Consider the following 19,300-nt stretch of genomic DNA (forward strand, 5'->3'; position numbering starts at 1 on the left):
TCATTCTGCGAGGTCCCCAGGCAAAGACAGTAAAAATTGGATGATCACTCTACACTATATTCCCAAACAGGAAAAGGTACCATAAGGCTTGTTGATTTCGATGGAAGTTTCAGGTTAGGCTCAGGTGTATTGTATAAAAATATAAATAAAGTAGCCCCGGCTGTTTATTGCAGAAACTCTTTCATTTATAACTTTCTGTTGTGAAAACAGAAAATGGCTGGCATAATCTTGCAGCTTTGGTGCTCTGCTTGTTTTGTTTGGTAGAGTGAAGCCTATAACGCCAGCAACTGTAATCCAGGTTGCAAAAGCCGACTCAAATATTGCCCCCTCAGGCCACTGTGGAGCAAGCATATGGCAGCAGAGACCGTCTGGGCCCCAGGGAAAGGCTACAGTTGAATCAGCTGCCCAGCAGTACTCTACCAGCTGATTCATGAGAAAGCCGTATTGACATCAGCTCCGCAGGCGATTGCTTATCTGTATTCATGAAGAAACATTAAGTGCTGCGGATTCAGCAACTGAACAAAGATAGAGGTACCAATTGGGGGCAGGGTGGGGAATGACCAGTGCCAGAAAAAAAAAATGGATTCTGAATTGGACCTGAGTTTCATTTTCCCAAATGTCAAGTGTGTCCATCAAAGAGACATCTAACATAGGCCATCTCAATTAACAGAGTTTGAGGAGTATTGGTCCCCAGCATTCTGAAGCTAAATCTTTTCTGTAAGCAGAGTGATGTAAGTTATACTAATGAAAGTTTCTGTGAAAATATTACCACATTGAATTTAATTTTCTGACCTAGAACTTTCTACCTCGTGGTTAGAACTTGTCTACATTTCCCACAATTGCAAAAATACAGAATACGTTCCAGTCCAGCCCTGTGGCATTTCATAGAGCCCCAGTCTGGCAGAAATCTGTACTGGTCTCCTTCCTCTCATCTGTCTGTTTTCCACTTAGGCAGCATCCACTCGCCAGCAAACGGGCTCATGTCACAAGAATAGCTGCTTGGAAAAATGAAATGGCATGCTTTCAAAGTCAACAAAACTCCTACCACTGTTTTAAACATTTTTTTCCTTCAAAATTTGAAATTTGAGAAAATTGTGAAAAATCCTTCATAAGAGTAGATTTAAAGTTGTCACCAAAAGAGACTGTATCAGAAACCCGAGTCAAACTTATTTTCATATAGTCACAGAACAGAAATACAACGATGTGTGTGATACGTACGAATGAAAGCAATCACAAAGAATTTCAGAAGCAGAATATCTGCAACAAGAACAAGAAGTTTTGACTACGAGACAAGAATCGTCTGAAAAAATTACAGTAGGAGAGATTCTTGTACATTACATAGGACGAGAGAAGCACGAACCTAAGGCTGCCAAAGTTTTCTCTGCTCTGCCCTCATATGATCAACAGACAGCTATGTCTGTCTGTCCTCATCCTGTGAAACAGGAACATCATGTATTCCTCTATATGGAACTCCATAAGGAACTATGACTTCAATTCTGATCCAAACGGCTTTTTCCCGAGGTTATCTTCACTGTGTGTCATTTGCACAATGTTCCTTCGTGCAAACGGAATGCATGTTGTGTGCAGAAAATAGAAAATTTGTAACAAATTGCTACAGTTAATGGAGAGGAAAAAAAGCAGCTTTTGTCTAAGAAACCCCTACACATTAATAGCTCCATACTTTGCACAGGTACTTTAGGGCTTATTTCTAAGAACCAGACAGTGTCTTCAGAACCTGAACATTCAAGTACTTGCTGCCATTGGTATGAAGTATTCTGAACAATCCCACTGATTTTAGCAATTTTGTATAAAGTAGATGAACTAGCTTGGCACACTCAGGACAACATAGGTCAGTGCAACTAAAGGGTCAGATTATAAACCCCTAAAGAGCAATACCATAACTTCACCCGTGGTCCTCGAGCTCATAATGGTCATTTAAGAACAGTATAAAAAGATAATAACATTTTAAGTCAGACCTCATGGGAAATGAATGGTACAAAAATAATAGCACATACAGAAAAAATATGCTTTTTTTGAGTCTCAATAACAAGTCAAATAAGGAGAAGATTATCTTGGTTTTGAATATACCCTAACCAATTACTTAAGGTTACTTATGCCTTTCTTTTGGAACTGTGTCTCAGTCACGCAGGATGTACAGAAGATCTTAAACACATGCACGCTCACTAAATAAATCTCTCACGTAAAATGCTCTTCAGTACCACAGCTAGTGAATTTGATTATGCACAAGATGAACAAGTAGAGGAACAAGACAACATGAAGATATACATTTTCTAACAGCTGTTACATTGTTGCCATATTTTACAACATCTGCTGGTTTTTTTCCTTAGCTTTTGCACTCTCTTTGCATTTACCCTATGGGCTAATTTGTAGTTGACCCCAGTAATATAGTCCTTTTACTCTACAATTTTGTGACAAACTATCATTGATTTAACAGTCATGCTCAGTGCCTTAAAAATCAATGAATACATAGGGAAAAAAGCAGTAAGACAGCGTGGTTGATCTTGATAACATTTCAGGTCAGGTTTTTATCGCAACTTTCTAATTTATCAAGTTATTTTATCACTATTTGTATCAGACATTGCATGTTGATTTCATATTCAGCAGATTTTGTCCTTTTGCAAACAATTTGTAACCGGAAGAGAACTAATATCTTTGGGAGAACTGGAAAGAAAAGCTACACTGTGTACACTGCACATCTGCTATACGTGGCTATACTAAATAACTCTGTTCTGCTTTTGAAAGAAATATTAAAATGATTGAATGATTTCTAATTTACAGTGGTGTAATCAAGGGCAAACTTTGATCCAAAGGAAAACATTGCTAAGTAAATGTGCTTGTGCCAAAATTGGAAATTGATATTCTGACTCAACTGAAAGCCTAAACCCTTTCCAATAAAGACCTTTTTCCCCCCAGTAAACAGTTTTCATTGAAGCATTTAAGGACAAAAATATTATTCTAAGCTTTTTCACATTGTTAATGTTTTTAAGTGTTAAAGGTAAAAGGATTTCTAGAGCTATGGCAGACTGAATTCCACTGTATGTATTTTATGCTAGGTTTTTTAATGACTGTCAGGGAAATTAATATTTGGAGCCTATTAAAGTTTGACTGTTTACCTTAATTCAGGCAAACTATGAGAGAAATTTCTTCCCTTATGGCTTTTGTTCTTTTTCCATCTGTGTCCTTTTTTTATTTCACCAACACGTTTGTCACTCTACTTCTGTCGTCTTCTGTCTTTCAACATGACACTAGCTGTCTAAACACTCTTGGCTTCACTAAGAACAAAATCAAGAAATTTCACTCCTCATTCCTCTCCCGAAAAAAAGATCCTGAAACTATACTGTTGGGAGACGATATACACTTTTGCTCCCATTATCACCTCTGCAGCATGCTTTTAGGGAATTTGGGAACCTGTGCATAGCTGAGAAGGCAACCCTGATACAGAACATACTTGGGGGGTGTGTGTGTGTTTTGTTTTTCTTTTTTTTCTTTAAATAAGCTACAGGACCAGTTCCAATTACCCTTGTGGATCTTCTAAGATGGCTCATTCATTTACATAATATGCTATCTTCATTGCAGGCATATATACAGAGCTCACAGACAAATGGGTTAAAAAAAAAAAAAAAAGCGTCATGGGTTTCTTCCTCCCAGAAGCTTAACTGAATATGTTTTAAAAAGGTTTTAACCAGGTTTCATTCCCAGTGTGACTCTTTACATCTAAAAGTGACTAAACAAGGTTTATAGACAAGTTAAATTATTTCCTGTTTGTGAAATGCAATACTATTACAATTAAGTGATTCCACAGATTTCACTTTTTGGTCTTTAATTCCTTAAGAAAATTAATATCAGAATTAAAAGATTAAAGTGCTCGGTTTCAGCAAAGAACATATTCTCCATATACACTATTTGCTTTCACAGGAAAATTCATCATTTTGGAGTTGGGGAACAGGGTTTACTATGGTAGATTATACAGGAATTACATAAAAAAAATAAAGGAGCACAAAAATGAAATAAGGGAAAATTCAATTTAGTTCTCAAAACTTTTTCTGGAATGCGGTCCTCTCTTTCCTCAGAGAAAGAAATAAATTATTTCAAAATAACTCTTAACACAGTGAGGATACACACCACTCAGTACGTGTGTGGGTGTGTGTTCTGTGAAGACAGCTGAAAAGTGAGCATCATTCCTACCGGAGATAACACCGTGTAATACTAATTGTCTTTGCACCAAGTAGTAGGAGGAAAGCCATACAAGTCCTTTTGTTTTAGTAGGGAAGCAGGATTTTCCAGATATCACTGAAAAATAACATAAAAATCAAACAGGCTGGATTGTGCCATATATGTGTGATAATCTCCTATATCGGCATACACACACATTCACACATATCACATACAGAAAGTTTGCACGTACATTGCAGTTTTCACATCCTCATAGTGTATTATTCATGTTCTAGATAGCCACGCAAAAATACCACTGACATTCCTATAATACATCTCTTTTAGCAAGGAACATAAGACCAGAATCTAATGTACCTATTAGAAAAACTGCATTGAGTTAGAACCCTCTACATTACAGAATAATGAAAGGTTAATGCGTTCATCTGTATTTTACGCATTGCTTTCCACAGAGGTCCAAAAATAAAATGCCTTGTACTGCATCCTCATTACATAAGAACTATATATATATATATATAGCATGCGAGTTCCTCTTCTGTTTCAGAGCAGTCAGAATTGGTATAAGCATTTTGAGGAAAGAAGAGGTTTAGTAGAACTTTGGTTCATCCTGAATAAGAACACTGCCTAGTAATGACTGTGTTGTAGAAATGTCAAGGCTGAAATTAGCAGTGGGTGGAGATCTCTTTAAGGGGAATTAAGTAAGTGGATAATGGAAGTGAAATACTCTTAGTGTGGCAAAAAAAATTATAAAATTCCTTGAACTCTGAAAGGAGACAGTTTTCTTAAAAACATTATAGAGGAGTTAAAGTAATTTTAAGAGGACTAACAAAAGTTAAAAACAAAGTTAAATAATTTACGGAGCATCATTTACTACAGCCCTTGATGTTGCTACCTGTAGGTTAAAAGAGCAAGGCAGAAGGGAACAGTAACAGCAACATTGGTGAAGGGACAACATTCTCATCTTCAACTTTCCAGCCTTGAAACTTGGTTCCATCAGAGATTAAGATGCAGACTTGACTGTGTGCGCTGCATAGATTTTACGGTCATTCATGACCCATGTAATGCAATGGCAAACATATTCTGCATTTTGAAGTCGCAGCTGAGAATTAGGTTTTGTTTTTCAACCGAAGAGCAGGCGTCTATGTTTGTGCTTCTTTAGAGAAGTAACTCCAAAACACACGCTCCTAGGAATGTCACTTAAAAACATGCAAAGTTCAGGGATCATAAGGGATAAATGTGCAAAATTTGCATAGTTTCAGTAATAAAGGTAATAAATGGTAGACCTCTGAGATAAATTATAACAAGTTTCCACCTATATTTGTGGTGTTAGAATAAACTCATTTTGGACCAAGCTTTTCCATGCAGCCTAAAAATACATAAAAATGTGGAACTACATGATTCCAGAGGCAGTTCAGTGAAGAACTGTTTCTCCTTCCCCCATCGTTCTAGGGGAAACAGCTGACATCCTCCAAAAGCCAGTCCCTTTCGCTATCACCTGAACTGACATCTGTATTCAGGCATTAGTAATTTCTTCTACAGTCTTCTACTATAAAGTTTTCCCAGATAAAGTTTTCTCTTTTAATTCATCTCTCATGACCTTCCTTTACATTTTCCCCTCCTCTTTCACCCTAACACTTTTCTCAATTGTTTCATTTTCCCTCTCTTCCGTTAATGTTTTACCTTTTATTGCTCTCATTGCACTTTTACCATCTTTTAAACCTCATGTAAACCAATTCACTAGATTTTACTCATCTGATCTTCTATTTTCCTGTCAAAGTTTTTGCGGTTCTTTTCCTCATCTTTTCTACAGTAAATACTCCATGGATAGGGGCCATTCTTTACTAAGAATTATAAGTATTGCTCATATAAATTATTTTTATAGTAGCCTTTGTGATCAGAAACCATCTTTCCTTGTCTGCATATATCTTAATTTTCTTTTTTCCTAGAATACCAAACAAGTTCCATTCATATAAAGATTAACTGCCTTCCCTTTCTCCTTCTCCTACTCCTTCATTCTTTTTTCTTCTTTTTTTTTTTTTTAATTTATTCTATTTAATTAAGCCATTTTCTTGCCTAGAGCTTTGCAAAACTATTCTCTAAAAGCAGGTCCATATTATGTTTGTGCTGCTGTAAAATTATAATTAACTTAACAAATTAAACCTATGGTTTGGTAAAAGAACTGACATGCAGGCTTGTAAATGCACCTATCAGTTTTGCCGCAAGGAATTCAGTGCAACCAAGATATGAAAATCTGTTGGAGAAGTGTTGAGAGAAAAAAAAAAAAAAGCCGCCTCAGGTATCACTGTCTAGTCAGCACACCATGCTTACATTTGAAAATGACCTGGTACAACTCACTTTATCAGTGTGAGGATGGTTCTGGCTCCTCACATTCCTCTTCTTTTTAACTAAATAAGACAGAATGGTGTTTCTGAAACTTTTTGATAGGGTGCTGCTTTATTTTACAAAGTGCCTTGGCGCTCCTTCAAATACCTTGCTTTGACAGATGCAGACAAATTGCTGAAAAGCACATTATCCTCAACCTAATACTAGAAAACATTAGAATTTAGTCTGCATTTCATGGACAGATTTTGACGTCTTTGCTTATACTGAATTCTTACATTACCCTGAAATTGACTCATTTGGTTTGATGGGTTTCCTTCCCTTTTGCTTTACTGACTGCTAAAGATCACCCGCACTCAATACGTATGTGTCAGTATGGACTGAGGACCTGAGTACGTAAATACGTACCTCTGTAAGTACATACTTAGATATTTGCAAATACAGAACATGGGACAAATTATGCAAAAAACCCCCACTAATATGTTAATCCATGAGGAAATAGATTCACACTAATCCAACAAAAAATGAATAAATATAAGTAAAACGTATTAAGAAGATTATTTCCTACTCCTTTCTTTTTCTCCCCTTTCACACAGTTAATTTCCCTTTTCACGATCTTTTTCTACAGCTTTCTCTGTTTTTCCTTTCCATCTTCCGTGCAAATCCTATGGCTAATTGGTTAAGTCCACTCTAGAGTCTAACCATCAATTCCCAGACACAGCATCTTTCATTTCAATGTTTTTGGCTGATTACAGTTGCACTTAGAGGAAAACAAATAAGTATGTATGAACATACTGCAAGTGCTACATCTGTGTATGAAAATACACAAACAAATAAACAAACATCAACAAAATATCAATAGGATTAGAGTGTCATGTTGGAACAAATCTTGATAAATCCTTCTCAATAACAATACTCTAACTACAGAGTCGTAAGGGGAATATAAATTTAGCCCATTAAAGCGTTGTTGGACAAAGAAAGACACATTAATACATCTGTTAGTCATTTTCTTACTACTAAGGGACTCTACTATCGTGCTGCAGATGAAAGCTTCGGCCAAGAAGAGATTTGAAAATATGCAGATTAATGCTAACAACATAATAAATATCTTATTCATCAACAACTCAATGGCATACTGGCATAGTTTAAAGTGCGAGCAAAGTTCATCGATGTTTAGACGTACATACCTACAACAGACATTTCTGGAACCGTGGCATGATATGGACCATCAACAAACTCTGGGGCATTGTCATTGATGTCTTGAACCTTAATAATGAATTCTGAAGGAGGCTCCAGAGGTTTGTTTGTGTCCCTGTCGACTGCTTGAGCTGTTAGAGTGTATTCAGCTTTTTCCTCGCGGTCAAGCCTTTTCATTGCATGAATGTCTCCAGTCTTGTCATTGATCACAAAGATTGTTCCAGCTCCATCTCCTGACAGAATATACTTGATTTTGCTACTGCCAGGATCCAAATCTGTGTGTAACTGAAAGGAAAAAAAGCATTTTAGTGACAAAAATTACATCCAGGGGTTTTTTTTGCATTGGTCTAACCATACGTTTTGTCAAGTTATTCTTTTATACTTTAATCTTAGCTACAGTGATCCATATCTCAGCTTGAATACACAAGGAGAGTAGGGATTTGTATGCATACTAATCAAAAGTGAATGTAATCATAGGCATAATTAGACTTTCTATTTAAAAAGCAACTGTTATATATATTTTAAATCCCTGTTCTAAAATGTAAATGTCTTCAGATCTATTATCAGTCAAAATGAACAAGCATAAAATGTCCTTAACCTATTAGATCAAAGGGCAAATGAAGGATTAACAATAACATATATTTTAATCTACTTTCTTACTTTCAGTTATTACTTTCAGCTTATTTTCAGGTGACCGAAAATGGCTGAACGCTGGCATCTATGTAAATGTTGTAACAGACAGCAATCACAGAAATCGAAAACTGTATCATAACTCAGCTGTTAGAAGAACTTAAAAGGTTCTAAGATCTTTATTCTAAAATTATTTCCCCTGAAAGAAAGCTTTGTTAAAGCAAGTTTCCAGAAATATAAGGACCAGTCTTACACATATCGTCCCATTCTCCTCAATGCCCCATTAGAAAAAATAATATTTAGATGGTACTTGGCTTTTCAAAAAACAAGACAGGATTATAACAACCTGAAACAGTATGGGAAAAATAGGTTTTCTTCTTTCCTTTTTTTTTTTTTTTTTTTTGTTAATTAAAAGTCTGAACTGAAGAACACTGGAAATAAACAAAGAAATTCCATTGATTTTTTTTTTTTGTAGGCTCTGAGCCAAGTACTAAATACCAGATTATCTCCAATAATTTTTAATTTCTGAGGGCGAGCACACCAATTGGTGGACCATATGTATTAGTGTCAACACATTCAAAAATACAGGCTAATAACTTAAATATACAGTAATAGTGCTTTAAATTCTATTTACTATTAAATCTAACACACTCAATGTGAACAATAAGTGAATAACATGTCATTAAAAATGTAACTTGCATTTATTCTTTATCTCTGCCTCACAAAAGATAGTCTGAAGGAAATACATATAACCTGTTTAGGATAGCTGCAACATGACTTACAACTACTACTACTACTAGACTTGTTCCTCTTTGCTCAGTTTTGTACAGACAGCTTGTATTGGAGATGGAGTTAATTCTCCCCAGAGCAGCCCTCACAGTGCTGTGCTGTGTACTGGTCGCTAGCAAGGTGTTGGTATCACACCGGTGTTTTGGCTACTGCTGAGCAGTGCTGGTACAGCATCAAGGCTGTCTCTCCAACATTCCCCCCCTCATCAATAGGCTGGGGGTGGGCAAGATCTTGGGAGGGGACAAAGCCAGGACAGCTGACCCGAAGTGACCAAAGGGATGTTCCATACCATATAATGTCTGCTCAGCAATAAAAAGCTGAAAGAAAGGAGGAAAAGGGGGGCATTCGTTATTTATGATATTTGCCTTCCGGAGCAACTGCTATACATACTGAAGCCCTGCTTCCCAGGAAGTGGCCAATGGCCCAGAAGTAGAGAATAATTTTTTTGTTTTCCTTTGCTTCCACGCATTACCTTTTGCTTTATTAAACTGCCTTTATCTTGACCCATGAGTTTTTGTTCCGTCTTACTTTTCTCCCCTCCCTGTCCTGCTGAGGAGGGAGGGGAGTGATAGAGCGGCTTGGTGGGCACCTGGCATCCAGCCAAGGCCAACCCACCGCACAGCGCAACAGAAATTATTGCTGGTCATGCATTTTACTCTTCAATTGATAATAGTGGTTGCTAGGGCTAGGCAGCATTATCATTTGATATAAGAACCAGTATCAGCATATTAAACATAGGCGTGGAAAAAAAGCCTTGTAACACTGGGTACAGCCAAGCCACAAGTAGATTTTTATGTCATACTGCAAGTAGGCTCCACCGGTTCTTCAGTAGATAACTGGTCACATACATCACATACAGTTATACCCGCAAATTAGCTGTTCAGGAGTAAGAGATGAGAAAACTCATTAACAGTACCTTACATAAAGTAATCTCAAATTGTTGCAACGAGCACAGTGGACAATAGCAGTCAGGTCTGATTTTCCAGTTGATCTGGTTTATTATATATACAAAATCCTGGGCCACCAGTGTATTCTCTACTCTGCAATAATAGCAGAACTCCAACTGACTGCAAGAAGAGTAACTTCATCCTCTGTGTTTTGCTGGGCAACACATTATTACCACACCACTGTTTTAACAACTTTTTAAAAGCACTTTAACTGTCTGTGAATATGAATGACTCAATCCAGTTCACTCTTCCTACCCAACCCACACGAACATACACATAGACATCAAATGACAGCTGAGTTCTTCTTCCAAAAACTCAATCTGTTTTTTCTTTTTGTAGTTGCCATCAGCTTTTACTTGAGAACAATCAGCATAATTTACATTATGTTAATTTAAGTAAACAGCACTCTCCTGTTGGTTGGTACTGCAGTTTTGTCTGCTCAGTAAGACATGTTAATATAACTTTTTTTGTCTTAAGGATTATTGTCCTTATAATGACCTATGGAACAGCCATTTTTCTAAAATAATGTCATTGTTTGGATTTAGGATTAAAACATCATCATCTAGTTACAAAGTTAAATCACAGAACTGAAGTGAAATTCTAGGCCAGAAAGCCTAGTATTTTTTTCCAAGTAATATTTCCTGCCTTCTACCAGATGTGAATGATAATTTACAGCAATCGTCAAGCTTCAGCAAGCTGTGTTCATGTGAAGGTTAAAGATCATTAAACACATAATTATATAGGGTCTAGGTGAATGAGAGAGAGGCATAATGAATATGATAAATGAATATCAGTTTCTGCTGAAAAAGCCTCACAAATGTTGTAAATGTGAAACTGCTTTCCACACCTGTAGCTTTATTTGTTGTGCTTGTGCTTGAAAGCTGACCTCTTATTTTTCAGAGCAATATCGAGAAATGTAACAAGAACTTCTTTTTAAATAGGAGACATCTATAGCTAGCCCCTATGTCCCACTACTAGACAGCATCCCAAAACAAACAGAAAAGCATGTTTACTGGAAAACTTAATCATGTTCAGAGTGAGTCAAACTCCCTTTATGTGACATTCAGTTAATTAGGCTTCAAAGGAAGTGAAATCATCTTCCTCCATCACTGCCCTGCCTGTGGGACCATAAATTCAAATATCTCTCTGCCTTAAAGTAGCAGATGCAACCCCAAGACCCAATTCATGCCTGGATTTATAGCAACAGGAGAGGTTTTGGATCCTCTCCTAGTTTTAATGGTGATGCAGATACCCTGTATTAATACCCTACTAATAGCTTCCATGTAGCCTCAGCACACGTCTGTTCCTAAAAAATGAACTTCATTCAAAATGAACCCTCTGAACACTGCAGTTTCTAATCGTTATTAATTCATCTGCTATTCTGTGTTATAATACAGATGATAATCAATGAAGCCAGTATTAATGGTAACAGCACACACAGTGTACTTCCACAAAACTAACATTATTTTCACTAATAATGAATGCATATCTAAAAGTATTGCCAACACGCTATTCAAATATATAACATATATTTATAGTCTCCCAGGTACATACATTACAAACATGCATAATTACAATCAATGCAAGAGAAATTGCAGAGATGAAACTTAGTCAAAGAGCCTCTATATTCTGTAGATGTAAAAGTACTACTCTGTGGTAAAAAAAAAATACACGAGCACATTACTGATATTAAATTCTCCTATTCCATTCATATTTGTTCATCATATTTTTAATCACATTTCCTTAACAAATACTTGGTTTAAAACTATGTATGCAACCAAGGACCTAATGCATGAAGCTCCAGGCTAGGTTTATAAAGTTCTTTTGCAGGTCTGAGTACACAGAGAGATTTATGAGTCTCTTCTGCAGATGGAAACTGTCTCACCTTCTCTCAGTCAGCTACCTGGCAACTCAATGGTAGTCAAAACAACAGCTTGCTCAGCACAATGAATTTCATGTTCAAGCCATGTGTTCACCATCAGGAAAGTACATAATGCACTTGGGTCTGCTCCATACCCAGAATTAGCAGAAAGCTGTTGACTGACCTTTGTAGTAAGATTGGGCACTTTGAGTCCTCTCCAGGTGTGTCGTTGATGCACAACTTGACACAGACTAGCCCATAATAAGATACATCATCAAAGGGAGGATTTGTAACCCCAATTTCCTCATATTAGTAAAAAAGCATAAATATATCAATAATTCACAAGAAGGGGAAAAAATCTACATATTATGAAAATGCTCCTGGACATTTTTAATTAAGAAAAGAGAAGAAGGCATTATGTAGTCAAGTTTTTATTTGAGTTTGTTAGAAAGTAATTAATTTATCCTCATGTAATTACGAGGGAATTACCTCTTACTTGTTTCAAGGGAAAAGGCATAATCTGCCCTTAAAACTTCATTTTAAAATTTGCATCATTCTTCTCTTTCCTAACTCTGGAATCTTTTTTAAGGGATTAACTAGTGCATCATTGATTTTCACCTGATGTTACACAGATATACACACAACACACTAACACTATCCTAATGCTTCAGGTTCTTCTATTTATTACCTCTGCCTTGCAAAAAAAATTCCTCATTTATGAAGCAGACGTCATTTAATGAGCTTAGAGACAGAATTTTCAGCTTTTATGACTCTTTTCCAAAACTGCTGGGTTCTAAGAAGCTCTAGCTCATTCTGTGAAAGTATGGAAGGATTTGAGTGACTTTTATAGTAATTTATATATATATATCAATGCTTTCAAAAACTCTAATGCATCTTATTCATCCATGTGTTTCTTTCTGTTTGTGACTTTGCAGGTTTGGGTGTTTTTTTTCCCTAAAAAAATGAACATTATTAGGTGTTACAGAAAGTTTTTGTGTGTATTGTTGACGTGCTCTGACACATAATGGACAATAAGCACGTTTATTGATGACTCAGTTTAAAAAATCATTCATAATTAAACTATTATAGATAGATTCAATTCATTTGCACACAACACAGAATTAATAAAGTGAATGTAATTTCAATTTAATAGAATAATTTTCTCCATGGATAGGCTGATCCCATCTTTAGTAATGGGAATTATAGTTGCACAATTGGGAAGAGGAAAACCAAGTATTCTGCATTATTATTCCGGGTAATGACAAATTGGGGCACAGACTTGATGTACCTGACATAATGTCAGTACTTGGAACACTTTCAGAAAGGAAACAGACATGTCCGTGGATGAAAAAGGTTTCATTTAAGATATGAGAATCATGTAACTTGAAGCCTTTGGAGTAACTGTCAAAAGACATTACTGCTCACACTTCTCAGCTGCAGTTTCATAACCATATTCAAAGAGAATTAAAGCAATAATATCCCTAACACTTTCATTTAAGAGTGTAATCTCTGCTTTTGTCTGCCTCAGTTTCCTACCATGTCATTTGAGTATCTTTGATTCCAGATGGCTTCTTTTATGTTTCTGTTTATTCTTTGCTACTGCTTTTTTATTCTATTTGATTTGCTAATTTTGTCTCTGTTTATATTCATACTGCAACTGTGCACAAACTGCTTTTCATTGCTTACCTTTTGGTATCATCTTATAATACACTAGAGTGAACTGTTGTTTAAAAACTGGAGACAAGATTGGGATCTAACAATCTGTTTGTTCTAATTCACTGTTTATGACCAACTGATGCTAGAAGAGAGCTCAGGAATATGACTGAATCTTGGAAAACACACCTGGGCCACAGGACTACCCAAGCCATTCCTACACAGCTTTACGCATTTATCTCCAGTTAATGGCAATATCAATTTTTAATTAGAATTGTTATGTATTGCCAGTGTTGTTTCACAGAAGTTGTTCCCCCTGCCAGAGGAAGTCCCCAAGAGAGAGGAAACCACGCCCCCAGATGCAAAGTCTTCCCCAAATCCAAAATCACATGTTCATCTTTAATGGTTGTGATGGCAAAAAAGGCAAGGTAATTTGTATCTACTCTTTGCCATCTTCATTCCAAAGCACGGCCTCAGGTTGATTTTTCTGCATATATTTCTTATATACCTTGCTGCTTCTGAATCCTTATGTTAAGCCAGATGATAGCTAAAGCTTTCTGTTTTCCTGGTTCTGGCCTTGGCCCTTTCCATTTGGGAATACCATCTGTCTTCCCTTCTGTCCCGAGAACACCGCTACCACATATGACCTGTGTCCCACCACAGCTTGGACTGCCGTCTTTAGTCAGTGCTTTCTGCAGCTATTTAACGCCCAAGTGTCCTGTGTCAAGTGGCCTCAGATGGCTGGCACCTTTTTGTAGTTGGCTTTCTGCCTAGCTTGGAGTTCGTGTAACTATTTCTGAACCCAGACTGCTGTTCCTTTCTCATGTTCCAGCAGACACTGCTCCTGTGAAAAGGTCTTGATTTTTTTAACCCAACTGTTTCTGAATCTTGGAAGCATGGAATGAAATTGTGCCATATTGCCAAAGAGGAATCCTTTCCCATCTCTTTACTTCTCTATTATTTCATCTATAGTGTACTGTGGTTCACCACAGAAGATCTGAAAGCTGGGAATAGAGAGCCTCAGAAACTGCATGTAGTTTTAGTCTTGTGAAACATATTCCCTCCTCTGTATCTTTATGGGGAAAAAAAAGTGTTTGTCTCATCTCCTACTGTTTGGGGTCAAGCACTTATATTAACAATTCCAGTGCTTCAGGCATTATAATTAACAGTGCCTCCTGCACTTGTCACTCTTTTCCCAACTCAGTGAAACAGCAGAAAAACCATTTACTCCCTCCTCCATCTTGTCAGTCTTGGACACAAACTATGCTGTAGTTTCTAGCACCTGTAGGATTGTGTGTCTCCAAACGTGACTTCAGAAGACTATTCCCTTTTGGCTGTCAATTTCTACTGCTTCAAAGTCTGCCTTGCCGCTCCTTCCTTAGTATAGACAAAAGATGAGGACGGCTGTAAAAAACCATAAACCAGGGGAATTTCCCATTCAACGTGCCAGCCAGAAGTCTGGCAGCTCCTGTGTACCAAATCCTTCTCTTTTTTTCCTTTAATCATCATCATCTTACTCACACTGTTCTGAGCTTTTCTTCCATGTTGTTTGAGCTGTATTTTTTCTTTCCTCTTTAAAAGCTTATTATAACTTCATTCTTAGGCACAGAGTACATTGCACTTGAGCACTAAGACCTCTTTGTGTTTTTCAAATTATTTTCTCGAGTGAATGTCAGAGCAATATCTCATAATACATACTCTTAGGATTGCAGAAGAGGAATAAAAAAGTTAATCACTACATATCCATAGCAGTAATTTGAAGGCTGCTTACAAAATCTGTCAAACTAGACAAGCTATAGCCTAGATCAGCAAAGGTGGAAAAAAGTACAATAGGTCACTGTGGTCAAAGGTGACAGGATATTTCTATTTATTTCAGCATATATAAGTTGTCGTGATTTTACAATCCTTCAAGGCGCTGCTTTCAGCTGTGTTCACCACCATGGCTTCTGATCATGCTTAGCTCACAATGATTAGGAGGATCCCAGTGATAATATATTTAACCTGTCTTCCTTCTTAATAAAAGAATTTCAAATCCATGCACTCCGTTATTTAATAATATTTAATAAAACAAATCTGAAAGCATTAAAATACCTTTTTCGAATGTAATTTTTCAAACTTAAGATGACTGCTTCGCATACTTCAGTGTCTGAAGATAAGGAAGTAAGTACTGTCTAAAACCACATAATGTGTAAAGCTGGCAGTGCAAATAGAAATCTCTTTTCTAGCAATTGGCTGTCAAACACATCTACAGTGCAGAAATATAAACATCGGCTATGAAGCCAGCTTTGAGCTAAAATTGAAAACTGTTGAGAAGGTAACTGAGTGAAATAAAGAGAATTGGAAAATTAAATTGTGAGTACTTACATACTGATTATCTTATAAACTATCTGCTCACATATGATAATATAACTTATTTTTAGTGTACTTACACTAACCTGTGAACTGTGCACAGGGGTACAGTATATTTTTTTTCTTACAAAATTATTTTTCAAGTTACTTGGAATATGAAAATAAACACAGCTAGGAAATACTACAAAAGGAAATTCTTTATGAGATGTCAAACAAAACATTAGTTCTTCAGAGTTACTATGTTTGCAGTTATATAGTAACGTCAGAGTATCATACATCAGAATAAATAGATATAACATGAGGATAATTTGATTATTTCTCCCCACTTTCTTGCAATTAGAAGTTTACTGCGGACAGCTCACGCAGAATTGTAAGTTACTCAGAAGAACCTGGTTGAAACTAGTTACTATGATTTCACGCAGTTTCACAAGAAACTATTTGCCACATCACTTGTGTGGTTTTCAAAGCTTCCTAATGTCATTTCCCATGCATTTCCACTAAGTCATGTGTTCCTGTGAATTTGTTTCAAGCTGACTTGTAAAGGTTATGTCTCTCATAATGCGATCAATTTGCAATACCATTAAATTTGAATTTTTTTTTTAAAACCACTAGAGATAGATCATAGCTTCTGCCTTTGTTAATGCTTTTCTGGAAGAATTGACAGAGGAGAGGAGAACACAAACCATTACACAGAGACAATATTAAATATGCAAAAATAAACAACTGTGCCTACTCCAGTAGCATTTGATATTTAGTAACGTATTACCTCTGATTCTCTAGCAACTCTATAGAGTCCCCTTCTCAGTACATATGGTGACTAAAATCTCAGTGACAATTATCACTTTTTTTGGCACATCAGATAACCTGACCTGTTTCCAAGGAGGAAAAAATAGCAGTGCTATGATTAGAAGTGTGGGCACTGTTTGGAGTGTTTATGTCATTTGCTGTAAACACCTAACCTACCTGTGATTCAAAACATCCAAAATTTGGGGTTGATGTCCCATCAAAAGAGAAACTCTGGCTCAGCATGAATACAGACAAATTGTATACAAATCAGTATCACAGAAACTGTAAGTGTGTAACATATGTCAATCTCAAACCAGCCAGAATCCATACAGACTTAGCAATGATTTAGTCTAGACCTTTATCCAAGTCGTCTGAGCTCATGGTGAAGACTACTGTGGGAGGCTGCAGGAGACATCTGTACTAATTTAATGATGGTTGAATCACTGTCGGTTTTCTCTACCCACACAAGCTTGGTAGTGCTCATCTCACTCTGTGAGCACAGAACAGCCAAAACCCCATATGGTCCTCTCCCCATTCAGCTGTTCTTCACATTTCTCTACCAGGACATTCTTCTTAGAAGTGACTAGTGACCAGCTATCCTGCGCTAGTATCTTTTGGGGTTGTGAACAGCAGAGAAGATGCACGATACCCGCTAGACTGAAGTTAAGAGACAAAGAAACATATCAGGATTTCTCAGGACATCTTTTCAAATGGTACGTGTATTCCCCCCCTTCAAAGAACTGATTATTAGGTTGCCCACTAGAGAACGTAATGGCCATAAAAGGAACAGCAAAGGAGGGAAATGGCTGAAAAGGGAGATCCTTGAAGATTTCCAAGGACTTGGCTGAGGTTTCTCTAATAGAATTAGTTCAGGTACCTATTGGAAGGGCTCAGGAAAAAAAAAACAACACAACCCAAAACAAAAAAAAACCACAAAACTTTAAAAAGATGAGAAACAGGTACGATATTGAGAACTGAAGTTTTTTAAATTATCTAAATGATAACCCAGATACCAGAATGATACAAAATCCAGATATCTTATGTACATTCCTGCTATTTATCTGAAACAACTCTACTGAGAGCGCCAAATGACAGCTGGTTAGCTGTGCAGCTGACAACTGCAGAGTCAGTACTCATCTATAAATAATGATTATTAATTACTCGTATTACAATAACACAGAGGTCTCTTATACTGTGTGCTGCAACCTTCACTGAGCTTACTTCACTGTCCTCTGCTTATGGTGAAATATCAAATGGATTCTTTTCCCCTTCCCTTTTTCTGAAAAAGAGACAAGCAAGAATGAACCCAGAATACATAGAAATGAGTTTCTAAGATTTCTACAGTTACCACCTATGGATTTTGTTTGGCTCAAAGTCATGGAAAAAATGGGGCTGAATTTTTGCATAAATTTCTAATCCTAAGATGATTTTTTTTTAATTTTTAATGTGAATGGTTTTAGGATCGCATATAAGACACCAGACAAAACTCTGTATTTGAAACAGAAATAGAGTTATAAAGAAAGATACAGAAGCAAAGACATCCCCCCAGAAGAGAAAAAATAATCACAACTGACATCTAGTCATTAATTCATATTATGCCTCATAATTTATAGTCCAACTAAATTCAGAATTTACCACTAGCCTACAAGTTTATTTTTTATACTTTTTTGATAACTTATAGATCAGGTGTAACTGACTTTCATACAAACTAAATAATGAGATTAACAATTATCCGACTGTGAGATAATAAAGTGTTGAAAACAGCAAGACCCTGAAAGTAAAGTAAAATATTTGAGATTATTTATCAAGTCAGTAAAGCTGCCTTTTCACATTTACTCAGGATATAGGAGACGGAATATTTTGTTTGCCTATGGAGATGGGATCGTTGGGTATGTAAATGGACACTGATGGCAAAGTTAACTGAAAAGATAATCTGCTGTATATTGTTCTTCAACAAAATATTAGCAGTATAAATGCACTGTTGCTCAGTTCTGTTACACAGATATTCTGACACAAAAAATGATACAGTTAACAATCGTGTCTTGGCTTATCAAATGTTAACTCTTCTTTGACAAAAATTGGGATCATGACCAGTCAAAAAAATCACAATCACAGCATGATTAAACCAATTTATTTTTTTTCCACCCATCCTGAAAATTCAAAGCCATATTAAATATCTCACTATGGACCACAACTGGTTTCTGAGTTTGTATATGTTAATCAGCGGGACCATAGTTCCCTGTCTCAGCTACGCCAACTCCACTAATAGATAGCTTTCCTCAAGAAAAGACACACGATAAGAATGCCTGGAGCCATAATTTTCTCCAGTCTGGTGCATAACTGCTTCTGATTATACAGCATCAACATTAGCAAGGTGGCTAAACAGGGAAACCCCACGGGTTCTCCAGTCTCCTTTTCTTTTTCCATTATGTGCTATGAGAAAGGTATGACGTAGTGGTAGAACAGGCTCAAACATTTTCAAGAAAAATTAGTCAGCCTGAATATAACCCTTCTCTTCTAACCAGCACAAACCCCAAGCAATCTCCACCTGACAAAG

The 19,300-nt window shown here is 36.6% G+C and overlaps 1 protein-coding gene across 5 annotated transcripts in view; it reads right to left on the reverse strand.

Annotated features, from left to right (window-relative positions):
- The window catches only part of CDH8 (cadherin 8), a 151,092-nt gene that overhangs the window by 89,968 nt on the left and 41,824 nt on the right, over positions 1-19,300 (reverse strand). For all 5 annotated transcript variants that reach the window (XR_008579161.1, XM_054840964.1, XM_054840965.1 and 2 more), the window contains exon 3: positions 7,719-8,013. Coding sequence is in view for 4 of the 5 variants with exons in the window: in XM_054840964.1 (XP_054696939.1) it covers positions 7,719-8,013 (295 nt within the window). In the remaining variant the exon portion in view is untranslated. The remainder of the gene's footprint in view (positions 1-7,718; positions 8,014-19,300) is intronic.

Source organism: Grus americana, chromosome 13 (genome assembly GCF_028858705.1).
Source record: "Grus americana isolate bGruAme1 chromosome 13, bGruAme1.mat, whole genome shotgun sequence".
Lineage (NCBI taxonomy): Eukaryota > Metazoa > Chordata > Aves > Gruiformes > Gruidae > Grus > Grus americana.